Raw genomic sequence first — 20,096 nt, 5'->3', positions numbered from 1 at the left:
AAGGCATGCCGCAGGGGTGCTGCAGAAACGGGCGGTGGAGGTCGAGTGTAGAGATGACACCTGGCCTGCCGCCAGGGAGAGAATACTACCCTGGTGGATTGAGGGACCCCAGCAGGGAAGGGGCCCCTAACAGTTTGCTGCAGCAGTGCATTTAGACTCCAGATCAGCTAAAAAAGTGGGAAGCACAGAGGAGACCTACCGCCCCTAAAGACGAGTGGGGAAGGAGGAGTGGTGGAGACACTACAAACCAAAGCAGCGCAACTGGAGGTACGCATTAAGGAGGATGCAGAGGGGCGCTCCAGAAGAAATAATCTGAGATTTCTTGGTTTCCCTGAATGGGCGGAGGGGCCCTCAGCTGAACTGTTTCTTTAGGACTGGATTGCCACAGCGCTTGGCCCTGTAATCCTCTCCAATTTCTTTAGTATCGAGCGGGACCAGCATCTGCAGGGGCCTACGACCCGGCAGGGAGCACCTCCCAGAGCTTTCAAAGCATGAATGTTTAATCAAAGGATACATGTACATGGCCCTCCCCAGTACGAAGACAAAATGACCCAAATCTATCCAGATTACACAAGAAAGGTCCAGGATCTCCCTAACAGTTTCATGGGAGTTAAAAGCAGAATGTGTGAACAGAACAATAAATACAGTCTGCTGTTCCCGGCCAAACTTCCAGTACAATGTAGTGGAAAGGTGTTCCTTCACGAGGCTCTGCAGGAGGCTGAGGCCTGGATGGACTCGGGGAGTCTCGGGCAGACGGATCATAACCAAGCATGACGTGAGAAAAGAAAAAAAGAGAAGACATAGTTAGGCCCGGAACAAGGATCACCAGTGGGTCACAGGCTCCAGATGTGCAGACTATGGCCGTACAGTGGGGAAGCTGAAGTCACCCTGTGAGCGGAGGTGGAACCCTTGGAGATACACAACTCCTATACGCCATTGTGCCTCGTTCAGGAACCTCAAAATCAATAGGACAGCTGGAGTCGGAGTGTCCCCGTGCTGGAAAGACAGGCCTTTGGTTACTCAGATGCCAGGAAGAAAAATCCAAGATAGCCCATAGCGACTGATCTACTGCTCATTACTTCAGTATAATTGATAGTTTAGAAACGTGCAACGTCGGCTGAGCCACTGATACGGACACGGGACAGTCCAGAAACAAACCCCTGAGCACACTGCTGAGACCGACCGACCGACGACTCGCACGGAGCTGCGGATCTGGTCAAGAACTACACTGATTAAAGCCGTTTGGTTATTAGTTGGGAGAAGAGGGATTGGGAGGGTTACTGGAGCAGGGTTGACTGTACTCTTGACTACTTCTTGTGCTGGGAGCGATAGGGGGCATCTGCCTGTAAGTGGGATGGAGAGAGACTATTTAAGAGTTTCTTTATTTGATTTTTGTCTAGTTATGTGCACAATTGCAATGTTGTTTGCTCCTTGTTCAAAGGGGAGGGAAATCTTTCATGTCAATGAGTTACATACAGGACTGCTTTTGGTGGTTTATGCAGGCGCTCTCAGTGGGGCGGTTATACAAGGATGTCAAGTGGAAGGTTAAACACCAGCTAAAAGTTTGTGACCTGGAATGTACGTGGGCTCAATAATTATGTGAAACGAAATAGGGTGCATGAGTACCTGTGGAGATATGAAGTGTCGATAGCCTTCCTTCACTAAATTCCCATATTGGGGGGGGCTGTATTAAATATGTCAGGAGAAGCTGGAGGGGCAAATATATGCTCCCTCATACTTGGGATATGCCATAGGTATACTAATATAGGTGGCACCGGGAGTCCCATTTAGGCCCATGAGAACCTGCTTGGATGCTGATGGACGCTATGTCATGCTGGAGGGTACACTCGACGCACATAGCTTCTGCCTTATCAATATTTACACTCCAGATGTTGACACTACACCAGATGAAGGATAGTCTGGGGCTGGAGGATATCTGGCACCAGAGAAACCCGTCCGTAAGAACATACTCCTGTCATACCTCAGCGACGGATGCACACAGCCGGCTGGATTATTTCTTCATACACACTACTGCAGTCCATAAAATCAAGGCTGCGCAGTAGGTGGCTCTTTACCTCTCCGACCACTCCCCATTATTTGTTACGTATGCACTTCACAGGCCACAACCTAAAATACCACTCTGGCGCCTCAATGCAGACACACTTACTGATTCTATATTTCTGGATACTGTTGGCAGAGAATTGGAGGAATACTTTGAACTTCACTGGGAATCCACAGACAGAATGGCCACGGAATGTGATGCTATGAAGGTGGTCCTGGGGGGGGGTGGGGGGGGGGTTCTGGGGGGGGTTGCATGACTACCACAGTGAGCACTCGTCGCACATTGGAAAGTGACCTACGCAAGAACAAGTGATATTGTCATTCAATAATAAATAAAATCGATCCCCACGAATATGTCAGGGTATAACAGAATGGAATAACCAACGACAAACGGTTGGGGAATTGTGGGTCCAATTGGATAAGCATGTCCGGAGTACCAGCCAGAGACGTTGGTATGTAGAGGGTGGTAAGTCTGGGTGCCTTCTGGCGCGGTTAGTGATTTCAGAAAAGCAAATGCAACCAGCCTTGAGGTGCGGGAGAAAGGGGGGTAACTTGGTGCATACGCAACAGGAGATAAACATTGCATGAGGGAAGTGTACTAAGAACCACAGCAGATGGGGGGGGGTGAAGGGGGGGGGGGGGGGGAAAGAGGCGTAGCAGACAATTTCCTATCTAGATGGTCTCTCGCTCCTGTGTCTCACCGCAGAGGATAGGGTGGCTTAGGGTGCCCCGGTATGCAGGCAGGAATTGAGGTATCCCGTAAAGGTCCTAAACTCTGCTTTTTCTTCTAATCAATATATATTCCTGCAGCTTCCTTATGTGAGCCACTCCCAAAGAAACCCATGAAGGGAGGCAGGCTTAGGGCTGAATGGCAATTACACTCAGGATACCCACGATTCCACTATCACTACCAAATACGAACAGCAGTACTTCGAGAATGAACGCAGAATCCACCATGTTGCGGTCTGACAAATCCACTCAATCGGAACACATGTGAAGTTGACCCTTTTTAGAACTTCTGCTTCTCCTAGGTCAGAAGGAGCATAGTCTGTCTCCCTCAAAACCCCCATAACAAAGTAATTTCCTGCCCCACTCTGTAGCACTAGAGGAGTCAGGAGGAAGCGGAGATGTACTCACAGTGGGGAAGGAGGGAGTTCTACACGGTGTACCTTAAGATCAGCAGACTGATAACTGCATGGCATGTGGAGCAATGGCCCTAAAGACCGGAAAGAAAGTCAGTCCACAAGCTTTAGGTACACCACACATGACAAGAGATGAGATGAATTACAATACACGCAACAGATAGGTATTATATATTTATAGCACTATGCTCGATTAAGAAGGGACAATTTGGCAATAAATTTTACACTGCATGTTCACGGTGTGTTGCCAAAGGATTGGCAGACCAGGAGTTGGAGTGAGTGAATTAAATATATATATATCCTACTTGTATACAACAATAAACACGCTCTCAGGAAGCACACGGAGCACACGCCACCCCCACGGGTCCGCAGGAGTTCAGAAGAAGCGTGGATGAAATTGGATTATTGAGGACTTCGACTTGGACCGGCCCCGATTATACAACAAGGGAGGAAGAAGAAGGTGCAGATTGTGGTGGAAGCGTTGATACAAGATAAGCGGGTGTCGAATTCCCTTCCGTCCCTAGTGTGAGGAGGGTGGGACGCCCAGCGTTCGCTGGATGTTATTTCCTAACTCCCGGGGCAGCGGGGGTGACTGACACGCTGCGGTGCCTGATCACGCCCTCTCCGGTACATGGCGGAAACTTACAACGGCTAAAAGACCAAGTTACTTACCTTCGGTAACGCTTTTTCTGGTGGATACAGTATCTGCCTGTGGATTCCTCACCTTGTGAATATCCCCTGCGCCAGCATTCCACGGAACTTTTCTTCCCCAGCATTCCACGTCGACGTGGGCGACGTCATAATACATCGGCTCCTCTCGCGACTACGTATGACGTCACCGGAGCCATAAGAGGCCCACGTCGGCGTGATGACGTCAGTTCCACCCATTTTTTCCGTGCCTTCGAGGCGAACAGGTGAACCAACGACAAACTCAAAGAATACACAGTATACAACACTCCAACACATATACACAGTATATAAAGGAGAAAGATGCCAAATGAACAAGCATTTCCAACAAATGTACAAGCATCACAAACAAGACTTATCCTATGGCATACGATGGTGGACAACGGGGAGGCGGGTGGGCCAGTGAGGAATCCACAGGCAGATACTGTATCCACCAGAAAAAGCGTTACCGAAGGTAAGTAACTTGTTCTTCTGATGGATACATCTGCCAGTGGATTCCTCACCTTGTGAATAGATTCCCACAGCAGTCCCCACTCCCGGAGGAGGGTGTCCACCTTCCTGTACCAGGAAGTCTTGCAAGACAGAGCGCGCGAAGTGGCCCTCCCTCCTCATCTCGGAGTCCAAGCAATAATGCTTTGCGAAAGTATGGAGGGAGGCCCAAGTCGCGGCTTTACAAATATCTGCCACAGGAACACCCCGGGCCAGAGCAGATGTTGAAGACTTAGCTCTAGTAGAGTGAGCACGAATACCCTCAGGAGGAGTCTTACCAGCCAGGGCGTAGCAGATCTTGATGGTAAGGACAATCCACCTTGATAAAGTGCGCTTGTGCACCGCTCTACCCTTTGAATGACAAACGTAGCCAACGAAAAGTTGATCATCAAGGCAAAAGTCCTTAGTCCTATCCAAGTAAAAGCTGACAGCTCTCTTTGGGTCCAGACGATGGAGTCTTTCCTCCTCTTTAGAAGGATGAGGGGGTGGATAGAAAACAGGGAGGGTAATAGACTGCCCCAAATGGAAAGGCGTAACAACCTTTGGCAGGAAGGCAGCCCTGGTCCTGAGAACCATCCGTTCAGCATGTAAGGTAAGAAATGGAGGTTTGCAACTAAGAGCTTGAAGCTCACTCCCCCTCCTTGCCGAGGTTATGGCTACAAGAAAAACCACCTTAAAGGACAACAGCCTCAACGGACAGCTATGTAGAGGCTCAAAAGGAGACCCCATCAGAAAGGTCAAAACAAGATTAAGATCCCACTGTGGCATTACAAAAGGAGTGGGAGGAAACATGTTTGTAAGGCCCTTGATGAACCTCAGAACAACCGGAGATTTAAATAGCGACGGTTGATCCGGAAGGCATAGAAAAGCCGACAAGGATGAAAGATAGCCCTTGACCGTGGCCACAGCACAGCCCTGCTGAGCCAAGGAAAGGGCAAACTGGAGCACCTCAGAAAGATGGGCTTTCAAAGGGTCAATGGATATCTCTCCACACCATTTAACAAACTTGGACCACCTATAGGAGTAAATGGACTTGGTGGAGTGTCGCCTGGCCGATAAAATAACATCCACCACATCAGGTGGGAGAGAGAAGGAACTCAGGTTGCCCCGTTCAATCTCCAGGCATGAAGGTGTAAGCTCTGGAGGTGGGGGTGTAGAACCTGCCCCTCCGACTGCGAGAGGAGGTCTGCCCTCAGAGGGAGACGGAGCGGAGGGCACGAGGAGAGGTGGAGAAGATCTGTATACCACACCCTTCTCGGCCAATCCGGGGCGACCAAAATAACTTGGGCCCGGTCTTGGCGAATCTTCCTCAGAACCCGAGGAATGAAGGGTATGGGAGGAAACGCGTAAAGGAGCTGTGAGTCCCAACTCAACTGAAACGCGTCCCCCAGCGCCCCCTGCATCGGAAACTGGAGACTGCAGAATGACGGGCAGTGCGCGTTCTCGCGGGTGGCGAACAGGTCCACTCGAGGTGTCCCCCACGTCCGAAAGACATGACGAATTACCTCCGGATGGAGCCTCCACTCATGATCGGCGGAGAACTGCCGACTGAGACTGTCCGCACGCACGTTCAGTACCCCGGCCAGATGATTTGCCATCAGACAAATCTGATGGTCCTGAGCCCAGGACCATAAACGCAGGGCCTCTCTGCACAGACAAAGAGACCCCACTCCTCCCTGCTTGTTGACATACCACATCGCGGTCGTTTTGTCCGTCAGGACTTGAACCGACTGACCGCGAAGGGAAGGGAGGAAGGCCTTGAGTGCCAAACGAATCGCCCGCAACTCCAGAAGGTTGATATGAAACAACCTTTCCTCTAGAGACCAAAGACCCTTGATCTCCAGATCCCCCAGATGAGCACCCCACCCTAGGGTGGAAGCATCCGTTATCACTGTGGCCACCGATGGAGGTAGATGGAAAAACTTTCCTTGGGACAGATTGCCCCCCACGCTCCACCAAGATAGATCCGCTGCAGCTTCTCCGGAGATCCTGATTGACTCCCAGAGATCTCCCTTGTGCTGATACCACTGCTTGCGGAGGCACTACTGGAGCGCCCTCATGTGCCAGCGTGCATGGTTGACCAACAGAATGCAGGAGGCGAACAGACCGAGCAGGCGAAGGATCTTCAGATCCGGAACAACCGCTCCATTGTGTAATAAAGGGACCATTTCCTGAATGTCGAGAATCCTTTGAGGAGGAGGGAATGCTCGACACACAGTAGTGTCCAGCACTGCCCCTATGAACAGGTTGCGTTGAGAGGGCACCAGGTGAGATTTGGGCACATTGATTGAAAAACCCAAGTCGAAAAACAGCTGAGTTGTTACCTGCAGATGACGCTGCACCATCTCTGGGGACTCTGCCTTCAGAAGCCAATCGTCCAGGTAGGGGAAGACCGGAATCCCAGACCTCCTGAGATGAGCAGCCACCACTGCCATCACCTTTGTGAAGACCCGAGGTGCGGTAGTAAGACCAAACGGGAGGACCGCAAACTGATAATGTTGCGACCCAACCGTAAAACGGAGATACTTCCTGTGCGACTTCAGGATTGGGACATGAATGTACGCGTCCTGCAAGTCGAGCGACACCATCCAGTCTCCTTGCTGCAACGCTTTAAGGACCTGCGCAAGGGTCAGCATCTTGAACTTCTCCTGTTTCAGGTAAAAGTTCAAGATTCTGAGGTCCAGAATCGGACGCAATCTGCCGTCCTTTTTGGGGATCAGAAAATACCGGGAGTAGCATCCCCGACCCCTTTCCTGCTCCGGAACCACCTCTATCGCACCCTATTGAAGCAAGGCTAGAACTTCTTTCTGCAGGAGAAGCAGATGGTCTTCCGAGCAATAACCTTGGCAAGGAGGGTAAGGGGGAGGAAACTCCCGAAAGGGAAGGGCGTACCCAGTCTCCACGAGGTTCAAAACCCAAAGGTCGGTTGTAACAGATTTCCAACCCCGTAGAAAGTAGGACACCCGACCCCCCACAGGTCTTACATGATCCGGGATGGGGGGATCTAGGGCTGCTTCCCTGAAGCCTCATTTGGAGCAGAGGAGGAGGAGGAGGAAGAAGGGTTGCGACCGGAACCTCTCCGACCCCTTTGCTTCCCTCTATAGGAGCGATAGAGGGGATTCTGCTGCTGTTGTTGGTGCTGCTGCTGCTGCTGGGGTTGACGGAAGGAACGAAAATATGATCTTCCGAATCACCTAGCCTTTCGGAATGTTGAACCCCTAGCAGGAGCTTGCAGACCCAAGGACTTCGCCGTCAACCTACTGTCCTTAAAACGTTGAAGGGCAGAATCTGCCTTCTCCCCAAACAACTTCTGTCCGTCAAAAGGCAGATCTACCAGCGTGGCCTGGACATCTGCTGAAAAGCCTGAAGAACGGAGCCAAGCCTGTCTCCTTGCAACAATGGACGAACCCATAATCCTCGCCACCGAGTCCGCCGTATCCAGCCCAGACTGGATCACCTGCCTGGCAGCTGCCTGAGTGTCCGGAACAACTTCCAAGAAGGACTTATCATCCCCCTCAGGTAACTTAGGGGCCAAAGTTTTTATAGAGTCCATCAGGGCATGAACATAACGCCCCAGCAAGCATGTGGAATTTGATGACTTCAACGCCATACTTCCAGAGGAGAAAGTCTTTTTGGCCGCCTGATCAACTTTCTTTGACTCCCTATCAGCAGGAGATTGGGGGAAAGCACCCGAAGCATGTTTAGAACATGAAGCCTGCACCACTAGGCTCTCCGGAGAAGGATGCGTGGATAAAAAATCCGGGTCTCCTGGTGCAACCCTGTACCTCCTTGCCACCTGTCTGCAAACACCTCCACCACTGGTTCCAAGAGAGCCTCATTGAAAGGTAACAAAGGCTCCGAAGCCGACGTCGGAGAGTGCAACACCTCTGTAAGCAGGTTGGATTTGTACTCCACAGAGGGCAGCTGCAGATCTAACAACTCCGCGGCCTTCTTGATCACGACATGGTAGGGTGCCAATTCCTGTGGAGGAGAAGACCTTGCAGAAGCATGCTCCCACTCTGGGGTGGTATCCAAACCACTTGCTTCCTCTATTCCTCCAAACTCGGTGACTGCGTCGGGGAACGAGCTGGAGCCCGCTTCGGCGAGGGAGACTTCGGAGACTTATCAGGAGAAGGCGAAGGGGACAAGGCCTTGCTCCGACGTCGACGGGGCGAAGCCGATCTCGACCTCCTAGACTTCGAGGACCGACATAGAGAAGAATGCTTCCTCTTCTTGTGGTGCTTCTTCGACGACCTCGAAGTCGATGACTCTCGCCTGGATTTCTCCTTTTTTCTCCCCCTCTTCTCCTCACCGATCTTCTTCATGAAGAGTTTGGTCTTACTCTCCTTCAGCGCTTTAGGATTCATGCTCCTACAGCACCCGCACTCTTCCATGTCATGATCAGAGGAAAGACACCATAAACAGTTCTGATGCGGATCCGTCATGGACATCAGGCCTCCGCATTCCCTACAGGGCTTAAAGCCCGACTTCCTCGTCGAAGACATACCGATTTTAACAAAGATACACCACTAGACTACAAAGTAGCTAGAGAGCACTGGGAAAAAACCGTTGCGCGTCGACGGCGCGGAAAAAAGGGAACAGACGTCATCACGCCGACGTGGGCCTCTTATGGCTCCGGTGACGTCATACGGAGTCGCGAGCGGAGCCGATGTATTATGACGTCGCCCACGTCGACGTGGAATGCTGGGGAAGAAAAGTTCTGTGGAATGCTGGCGCAGGGGATATTCACAAGGTGAGGAATCCACTGGCAGATGTATCCATCAGAAACACTTATTCTTCTTGGATTTATTCCACCCTTAAGGTTGCAGCTGCAAGCAAGCTCGTTTGCAACACTTTGTAACATTCGTGTGACAATTAGAGCATTATTGGATGGCAGAGGGAACCTGTTATTTAACAGGGGGGGAGTGGGACTCTGTACTCTAAGAATCGTGATATCTCTGTAGCACAACATGGAAGAGGATGATGAACGTAGAGCGGCAGCACAAGCCTTATTCACTAGGAAAATAGGGACAACAGTGATGAGGAAAGACATTACATCTCAGGGTGATTCCATTGAAGACAAACTGAGACAATATGAAAAACTAAAAAGAAATGAGATCGCGAAGAGGTGGGAAGCGACTTCTCTACAAAATTATATTGACCAAGACATGGTGCCGAGGGGACTTAGAATCTTCACAACCCCGACATATGAGAAACCGAATCCTCAAATGTTAGAGGAATGGTCAACAAATCCAGCACAGAGCTCCAGAAGGATGCTTGAGATCTTGATAAAATATGCATGGGTAGATCGTGACAGTTTACTGGAAGAAATAAAAACACTCATGGAGTATCTTACCAAGAACATGGATTCAGAAAAACTCAATATGGCATTGGCGACCATCAAAGAACGCATCAAAAAACACGAGGAAGACATCAAGGCACGCAAGCAAAGGAAGCTGAACAGGGACTATAATGACTATGATAGTGGCAGGATACTGACGTTTAGCCACAAATATGATCATCTATACAAAGAACAGTCCAGTGGAATGACAAACATCAGTTTAACCACAGAACCAACACATGGGGAGGCAGTCACCACCAGTAAAAGCGAATCTGATGTTTCCACCAACAGTGCCATTCCAGAACAACGCAACACTCGCCAAGTAACTTTTTTAGACAAGTACCGGACAATGAGACGAGGTCGACAAACGACGAGGGAAACACCTATGCCGAAGACAAGAGGCCAACGAGGTCGGGGACGGGGACAAAGAAGAGAAAACGCAGAAACCGAAGGACAAGAATCAGACAACGCTGGCAGAAGAGGCAGGTGACGTGGCGCCATGGGAAGGAACAAGGCACGCGCCAGAAGAGCCTATTGATGGATGACGCCATAGTTAATAAAACCATTATTAATCTTTCCTCAAGGCCTTTGAATAATGTAGCGAAAATGACCCTATGTCTTGGCCTCTCCTTCTGTCCTTCTTACCCTTCCAATTATGCCAACAACAGGATAGATCTTTTTAAGTATGTCAGAAAACTCAAACTTAATAAATGGCATAAAATCATAGGTAATAACAGGGGCATAGGGACAACCAACATACTCCAAAACCCTGAATACAATTTCAGCATTGGTGATGCCGAGGTATTGGACACCATGCTCTGCTTAGGCCGAAATGACACCCTTTCTACTCAAGATACAAACATGACACAGAAATTAACAGACCTTGACATTACCACTGATGCATCCTCTGTTACCAATTTTAAACCCAAGTCAAGTTTTATCCCCATGTTATCACACAATAACATTGACACATTTCATGACTGTGTCAGTAAAGCATTGAATGATCTCAGACAGAGCGGCAAAAAACATTACATCAAGAACAACACCAATCTGACACACGCACAGAGGGAAGCACTTAGGGCTCTCGAGGAGGATGACAGCATTGTTATCCGTACGGCTGACAAGGGTGGGAATATTGTCATACTGGACCGTGAGTGGTATATAGAGGAAGCAGGGAGGCAACTGAATGATGACAAATTCTATGAATCTGTTACCTCTGACAAATACAACATCAGTATTACGACCATTTGGGATCTATTAACCACATGGAAAGATAAGGGTATCATCACGTGGGAAGAATTCTGTTACCTTAAGAGAGACTTCCCCATTCTCCCGGTTCTTTATCTCCTTCCCAAAGTACATAAAGATCCCATCAGACCCCCAGGACGTCCCATAGTTTCATCGAGAGGCAGTGCAGCAGAACATATCTCCAAGTACATTGATCATTTCTTGAGGGATTTCGTGGTGACCCTTCCCAGTTACATCAGGGACACCAAGGACTTCCTCAGTAAGATCAAGGATTTCACGTGGAATGATGACTTATTGCTCATCACATTAGATGTCCACAGCCTCTATACCATTATCAACCATCAACAGGGACTCGATGCTTGCAGACATTTTTTGCACACCAGACCCATCAGATTCCGCGAGCACACTTATATGCTGCCGGAGATGATGGAATATTGTCTAACAAACAACATTTTCATGTTCAATGGTGGCCTGTTTCGACAGGTCACTGGTACTGCGATGAGATCTTGCTTCGCTCAAAGCTTCGCCAATTTGTTCATGGATCGCTGGGAGGAAGAGATCAGATCCCAACCAGATTTGCCATCAGATTGGACACAGGTACAGATGTGGCTTCGCTACATCGACAATCTGTTTATTGTCTGGAGGGGGTCTGAGGAAGAAGCCACAAATTTCATTCAGAAACTCAATAGGAATGATTACAACATCATATTGAGCGGTAAGATCAGCAGCACAGAGGCAGAGTACTTAGATGTGAGACTTGAGATAGCCAACAAATCCGTCTGCACATCCTGGTTTAGAAAATCCACTACAGGTAACAGCATCCTACATGCCCTCAGCAGTCACCCAGACACCCTTAAGTGGAGTATCCCCTATGGGGAGCTGCTGAGGGCAAAGAGGAACTGCAACACAGAAGCAGCATACTTACTCGAGAGTACCACCATCATTAACCGCTTCCGCGAGCAAGGATACCCCAAGTGGGTACTCAAAAAGGCTACTGAAAGAGCCAAGCTGAAGGACAGGGCAGAAACGATCGCAGACAAACATGAGCCTGACATTGGCAGTGCAGAGTCAAAGCAGAATGATTATGATGTACAGTTCAGATGCCCAACATTTTTTCTAGGAACTGGGATATCCTCAAGTGTGACAATGTTAACGCAAACACCCGATTTCCCTGCCCTGGGTGATGCTAATGCATTCCTTCGCACAAGAAACACCACCGGCGGCGGACCCGCGAATAGTTGGCTCTCAGGAGGCCTGTGCGCCTCAGGAGGGCAGTGACCAAGAGGCCCGGGCACCCGGTGGGCCCTAAACTTAAACTATAATTGGTACCCTGTTCGGCCCATACACGGACAGGGATTTAAATTCCCGCCATCGACCCCTGCCCCTCCCCTCCCTCGAACCTTCCCCGCGTCTGCGAAAACCTAGCACGGCGATAGGCAAGGACACTGCTCTCCGAGATTAGACTCACAATGTCTCTAATCCCAGATATGGTGCACTCCCCAGTTTACATGTCCCCAGTTCGTTAATAGTAATTAGTTGGCCGCGCTTCACCGACCTGAGGGACAACTCACTCAGGGGATATGGATACATATAGCAGCCCCCATGTAATGCGGCATCCACAGCGCACGTCGGTGGGTTGGGCCCAGACATAGGATAGGGCAGGGACCTTGACACTCTAAGCCTGTGAGATCCGCTGACTAGAATAGCAACATCTGTACACGCTGGTCCAAGGGCACTTGTTTACTGTAAATCCATACGTACGTATATATGAAACATGTTTACTATAAATGCCAATAAAAAGAATTTTCCCCAAAAAAAAAGTGTGACAATGTGATAGGCAACAGTATTTCTGATCGACCACGCATCACTTACAGGAGAGGTAGTAACATCAGAGACATGCTAGTACATAGTGACATTACCATCCATACACAGAGAAACCAACATGGGCTCAAGGGTTTTTTCCCTTGTGGCCACTGCAAAGCATGCAATAACAGTATTTCTCGCAAACATGTCAAATACAATGGCATAAAAAAAGATTTGACACAATTTCTGACGAGCAGCACCACCTATGTCATTGAGTGTTCATGCAAACTGTGGTACATTGGCAGTACCACCTGCTTGGCCAAATAGTGCATTTTAGAACACTGCAGGGCAATTACTAATTTTGACCCCAAGTATCCCGTAGCAAGACACTTCAGGGAATTTCTCTAATATTAGAGAAATGAGCTACTTTATTTTGGAACAGATTGACAAACATCCGAGAGGGGGCAATAGAGCCCTAACGCTATGACAAAAAGAATCAAGGTACATTATAGACTTTCAAACCAAGGCCCCAGGGGGATTGAATCAAGAAGAAGAATTGTCCATACACCTGGAAGAATAACTTGTGCAGAGGGCGCTTCTCATCTGTTGTCATATCATGCTATTGACTGTATCAAGTTGTCTTCATTGTTGGAATCATTTCTGATTATGCTCGCATTATTATTTTCGCTCTCCTGTTTTCTTCCTATGTGCGATTTGCCATTTATCTATTCACCATAGTCTCTTATTGATCCTATTCATTTGTATAGGCAGTATTTAATTATTCACAGGATCAGTTGATCCTGCTCTTAATCACTGTTTTTTTATCTCTCTTGTTCCACAGGAGAAAAGGAAGGGACCCACTCACCAGTACTCACCTGCACGGGTCACCTACCCTTTTTTTCTTCTTCATGGACAAAAGAGCACTTCGGCACATCTTTCTTATGGTGGTAACATGTCTAGGGCATCTCTGTCATGACTTGAGCAATTTTGTTTTCCATGTATTGTGAATAGCCTTTAGGCACTGGCCAATGCGATAGAGTTTACGGTCATTACCTGATTGCAATGTCGCTGCCACACACACAATAGACTGTCAATATCACAAGCGAGATGACAGTGGTATGCCACTCAATATCAAGTACAGATTCTCGTTATTATCTATGGTTGTTTTAGTAATAGGTTTTTCCGTCTGTTACTTATGCAAACGGCAAGCGCAATATTGCTGTGTAGAGATTCTGACTGGACAGCAACATCTGGCACATGCCTACACTCTTGATAGCGCACTACTTGGCTATTCCAGGTTCTCGCACATGCGCGATTGCCAAGAGGGAAGTAGATCGACACTACCTCAATAACACAGACGGACTGCAGCACTCACATAAGCGGACATATCTATATTACACCACAAACATTGCCTTCTGAAATCTAGATTTCACCACTTGTTACATCCCATGCAACAACGGTTTTAGCAGCACGACTCGTCGCCTAGGCAACCATTGACGCTTTGTAACTTTATTGAGACCCCAGTCTCTGACAAGAGCAATCCGCGCACAGTTGCAGCCACAATATGTATGCCACTTGGTTTGACTTGTTTTTAGTCTTTTCTTTAACTACGATACAGTTTGTTGTTAGAATATTATATATTTCAGCAATTTGGACAGACTGTACCAGGAGCGCGCTGAACGTATACAGCGCATGTCAGCTTCAACATCGTTGTTTGCTAAGATGGGTGTATCAGTTTTGTCACCGAGAGATGTCAATTGTCATTCTCAAAATGTGGTGCTCACATGTATATTTGCGATATTTATGGTATAACTTAGAACGTTATAATATGTCCGACCCAGCGTGCGCGCACGTCCTATTTCTATGGTCATGACGTTTTGCCTTTTTATGGTTTGCACATTGGTTGTTACATTCACGTGATCAAGCTTCTTTGGAGGTGAAACGCATTGTGAATAAACGGAGATAACATCTATCTGTACAGAGTCCCTCGTTTCCTGAGAGCGTGTTTATTTTTGTATACAAGTAGGATTGCTACAGCCGGCTTGCTTCGCCGGAGCACACGCCACCCCCCACGGGTCCGCAGGAGTTCAGAAGAAGCGTGAATGAAATATATATATATATATATATATATATATATATATATATATATATATAAATAAATAATCGCTACCAAGTTGCACCAAGGGCCAAGGCACTCATAGGCGGGTGCTGTAACGCGGTGGTGCCCGCGTTTAAAATCCACGCTACCAACAATGTCCACGCTCTCGGACAAAGCACAGCACTCCGGGAGGATTCCGTATATTAGTTTATTCGGCAACAAGCAAAAAGACAGACGCGTTTCAGGGTATCCTTCGTCAGTGTCTAATTACGCTAGCCGCGCGAGAACTATTTTAAATTCAAAAGACCCATGACGTCACTTCCTCACCCATACGGCCAATGCAACATTGTCTATCGCATGGCGGCCATCTTAACAGGGTGAAGATAACGTACCAGCCTATAGAGTTAAACACAATTTCAAGTATTACTCTCGACATTTAAGAATTACATCAACAGCGTCAAGACACAATTGTTACTAATCATGAACCTCGGGGATTTAGTCTCATGGATTTCAGTGGACCACTTCACTATAAAATGCTTAGGCCGATTCACGGCTTTATTGTTTAATGAACCATTGAATGAATTATTTAATACACCGAGGTTCAAAATGTACATCATGAGGCTTGCTACAACATACATGCCGATCCACGGCTCAATTGTACTAAGATGTGTAGCTCTCTTTGAGACATAATTGTTAAATGATATTTACAATATGCTAAGTGATTAACAATTGTTTTCATTCATGATTAGTAACAATTGTGTCTTGACGCTGTTGATGTAATTCTTAAATGTCGAGAGTAATACTTGAAATTGTGTTTAACTCTATAGGCTGGTACGTTATCTTCACCCTGTTAAGATGGCCGCCATGCGATAGACAATGTTGCATTGGCCGTATGGGTGAGGAAGTGACGTCATGGGTCTTTTGAATTTAAAATAGTTCTCGCGCGGCTAGCGTAATTAGACACCGACGAATGATACCCTGAAACGCGTCTGTCTTTTTGCTTGTTGCCGATAAACTAATATACGGAATCCTCCCGGAGTGCTGTGCTTTGTCCGAGAGCGTGGACATTGTTGGTAGCGTGGATATATATATATATATATATATATATATATATATATATATATATATAGGATATATAGTGCACCTTTCCCTCTCAGACATTGAAATACAAGTGTGCTCCCATCCATAAATGAAGAAATCCTGAGAAAACAGAGGAGGGGATAGTCAAAGTCATGCTTTATGTCCATAATCGGTGATAACGTGCTTAAGGGTGTAGCAAGTTTAAACACCCTACAAAAAAGAAAAACGAGCATCAGCAAATCCTCACCTATAAGAGATCTACTAGCTTTGTCAATGTTTTCTTGGTCATGTTGTACAGATGTGCAACACAACTGACAGTAGAAAGTTTTTAAAAACAAAATGATATGACGCAGCCGTGCTGGCCTCATCATAGTGCTTTGTTTTTATTGCAGGAGGCATGACTGAGGGAGGGAGAACAATATAGAGGGTGTGAGAAAAAAAGAGCTGTAATGCAGCCTTTGGTGTCTGTCATTGCACTTTTTTGTTGGTGTGGGAGAGAAACTCCGCAGGGGGAGGGTGCAAGCTACAATAAGGCTGGCAGGCAGGCAGAATGAACACCATAGCAGGCACAAGGAGGGTACAAGCAAAAACACACAGCAGGAGGGGGCAAGCAAAAACAAAGTGGGAGGGAGGGGGCAAGCAAAAACACGGTGGTCGGGTGGGGGCAAGCAACTAAAGAAGCGGACGTGAAGTGAACAAATGGAAATGACATTTTGAAAATTACATATGAAGAGAGCAATAAGGATAATTTTTACTAATTGAATGTAAAAAGAAGCATATTGCATAGAAGCAGGCACTCGCAGGGAGTGTTTCAACAAAAAGAAAAAAGCTCTCAAAAAGGTAAGCAGTGGAAGTTACACAAGTATTTTTGCCAAACTCCAGGGAAGGATCAAAAAGACGAAGAAAAGTATAGTTGGCACACACTGACTAAAAAGCAAGCAAACTAGAGTGAAGATTAAGCCAATAATTTCTTACCAATGGTTGACCTCACTATAAGCTTACAAAATGTCTTGCAAGCGACAGTGCATAAGCGGTCTCCGATAAGGCCTAAAAGGGAAGGTTTTTAGGCTTCCTAGTTTTGATGCTTTTACACAAGATAAAAGAAAACACCAAGTACTCTACAGAAAATAGCTGGATGTGGATGCTACAGCTTTACAGTGGAGCCTAGCGAGACTGAACGCGTTACTAGGGAGGAAGCACTTTGTTTTTTCAAAGATTGAGGCAGCACAATCCTTCCTAGAAAGCATCACGAAGTGCAGAAAGATCTATTGCAAGATATAATGGACTCGCGTTTCTACATGGGTGAAATAAAGCACATTTCATGATTTGTCCAGTGAAAGTACTCTAATGATGTTAGTCTCAGGGAAATATTTGAGAACCAAAAAAGGCAGAGTGATTGGCTGACAACCTGCAACATTTAACACAAGTTATAAAACAAAATGGAAAGGTTTACTGATAGACAAGTGTCACTGAAATAGGTAACAAAATAACTACAAACAGATATTTGAGAAACCAAAACCCTGATGCAAAAAGTAACAATGTATCCAGGGAGAAAAAAGTATATTGAAAGGAAAAGTGCCAGTAGAGTGAGCTGCTTCAGCAAAGGGTTGTTTACAGCTCGCTGGGTCCATGTTATTATTATATGGATGTGGGCAAGACATTAAGCCATGTGTCCTTGTTTGTGTAAAAAATGCAGCAAAAATCAGTGCGAGTCAAAATGTACTGCCTAGTACTATAACATTTTGGAGATTATACCGCAATATCCTGGAGGGACCTGCCGCAGAAGCAAAACCTAGAATTGTAGCACTGAGCCAGACTTCATATAGAGTCATAAAATAACGAATAAGGGAAGACAGGTAGATCACACCAATGGCCTATCCAAATCTTAGTCACAACTGTGGCATATTTCTTAAAGGAAAGGAATCAAATAAAGAAGTAAGAGTTCATGTTTAAGACGTGAGGGAGAAGCAACCACAATCAAGAAACTTCCAGAAAAAACATAGGAACCTGCAAAATCAACTTGGATACAAAAGTAATAACTTACTTCATTAATGACTTTAAAGACATCGTGAATGGCTTGTGGTATAATACCACAAGATGTGTTGGTGCCCATCATGGTGTATGTTTTCCCCGAAGAGGTTTGTCCGTAAGCAAATATTGTGCCTATTAAAAATAAATACATTTCCAGAAAAAGATTACAGAAAAAGGCATATAAAAAAAAAAATAACTTCGACTACAAAACAAAGCTTTAAAGAAAAACTCACCATTGTATCCTTGAATGGCAGAATTAATTATAGGGACTGCCATATCGTGGTACACGTTGTCTGTGGTTTCCTCAGAGTGGAACACACGATCTATGGAGAAGACATGGAATAATTACTTCAAGAAGTATTGCAACAAATACATATTAATTTTTGATTTTATTGAAGAGCCATGTGCCAGCACAATTAGGAAGAATGGTGGTGGGTGGGGCAATTTCACCAATAACTGGGATGCATGTTCAGAAGCAAAAGTTACTAGCTTGCTGAGCAGAGGACTGCTGAAAAAGAAAATCATACTCAACAAAAGCTTCCTTACCTTCCCCTGAACAAGGACAATCATTTCCAAGCTGGAAGCTTTTACTTGGTGGGGTGGGGGGAGGGGGGGGGGGGGGGGTTAGAGAGAAAGGGTACATGTCCCTTAAGAATAAATACAAGTAGTGCCACGTGACTATCACAGTACTAAAATTAGGTAATACAGAAAGTTTTCTTGCATGTAAAAATGGTTTCAGAATTAACCAGACCCAGAAATAATGTAAATAAAAAAAGTGAATTATAGTTTATTTATTAAATATAAGCAGAAAAACAAGAAAAAGATTTTCCACTCGAAAAATATTCATTTACATTGTCCTACTGCAGGTTGCCCTTGAACCACCCAAAACTGCTCAGTAGTGCCTGACCAATTTTAGTTTCTCAATTTTGTCTCGTTAAGTTACATGGGTTCATAACTTATCCCACATTTAGCAGCAGTATTAATCCTAGAGGAAAAGCCAGTGACTAGATATTTCTGAAATACATTCTTTGAGATGTACTAGCTAGCTAGAAAAAAAATATTCATTTCCAGTTTGAAGTGGCATATATTCCGGAGGTCAACGGCTATAGAGAAAGTGAAAAATGGCAAAACAACAAACATTTTTTTCAGGGTAATAAAGTATGATTGTCAAGGCAGGAAAGCTTGGATGTCTAAAATGGAGGCGGTCTAGAATGCACAACCCGGGGAATAAGAGGTCATAGCGGCTTGCTATTATGTCCGGGGTCGTGGGCACAGGGTCATGAAGACGGCTTGCAGAAAGTTTTACAGGGCCCTCTAAGATTTTGGTTCTCCGGAGTTGCATATAGTCTTAATATTCCCAGGTAGGGTAGAGAGAAGGTTGGTTGCATGTCGTCCAATGGGTAGTGACTTGATAATGCAAAGGTAGGAAACCAGGGGAGGATGATACAAAAGAATCCAAGTAGTTTACCCATTTTTGCACGGGACAGATCCAAGTAGGAGGGATATTCAGGGGATGGGAAAGGACCCAAGAAGGGTAACAGAGCGTTCTCGTTGAACATCATTAGCTTTAACACTCAGAGCCTAAATGCCCCAACCATAACATCAGCAGTATAATTAATGCTTTAGGAATCGAACAGTTGTTTTTTGCCTTACAAAAGAAACTTTTGTATTAGAGACTGACTTACCAGCGGAGATCCAAATGGTTCCCTATGCAATTTTTGTCCTTTGGATTCACTGAAACGTTTAGTAGCAATTTTGATGTCTAGCTCCTTTGAGGGAGGGTTTACTGAAAGACAGTGGGTGTGTCTTAGCCCAGCAAATCTCATGGGGGGGGGACACTCGCTTTCACTGTAGCAAACATATGCCCTGAACAAAAGTCAAGAAGGGTTTCTGAAACAGACTACGAGCAACATTCTACAAACAACACATAGGGAAGTCTGGATTGGATGAGACCTTAACTTGGTGATGGACATTCCAGCCGGGGCTCATCTCTAGAGGCAAGCAGGAATGGTTGGAAGATCTAGGGTGAAAAGATATTTAGTGGACACAACATTCAAACAAATAATATTTTACAAACTACTGTGCATCACAGCACACATACACAAGACAGGAAACA

General features: G+C 46.3%; 1 protein-coding gene across 2 annotated transcripts in view; it reads right to left on the bottom strand.

Annotated features, from left to right (window-relative positions):
• CENPE (centromere protein E) overlaps positions 1–20,096 on the bottom strand; it is a 1,911,253-nt gene that overhangs the window by 1,857,029 nt on the left and 34,128 nt on the right. For both annotated transcript variants that reach the window (XM_085641421.1, XM_085641422.1), the window contains exons 3-4: positions 18,214–18,303; positions 17,994–18,112 (exon numbers count right to left, since the gene is read on the bottom strand). In XM_085641421.1, the coding sequence (XP_085497547.1) occupies positions 17,994–18,112; positions 18,214–18,303 (209 nt within the window). The remainder of the gene's footprint in view (positions 1–17,993; positions 18,113–18,213; positions 18,304–20,096) is intronic.

Source organism: Triturus cristatus, chromosome 2_2, assembly GCF_964204655.1.
Source record: "Triturus cristatus chromosome 2_2, aTriCri1.1, whole genome shotgun sequence".
In the NCBI taxonomy this organism is placed as follows: domain Eukaryota; kingdom Metazoa; phylum Chordata; class Amphibia; order Caudata; family Salamandridae; genus Triturus; species Triturus cristatus.
The sequence above is the reverse complement of the archived record's forward strand: the minus strand, read 5'-3'. Positions and strand labels throughout refer to the sequence as shown.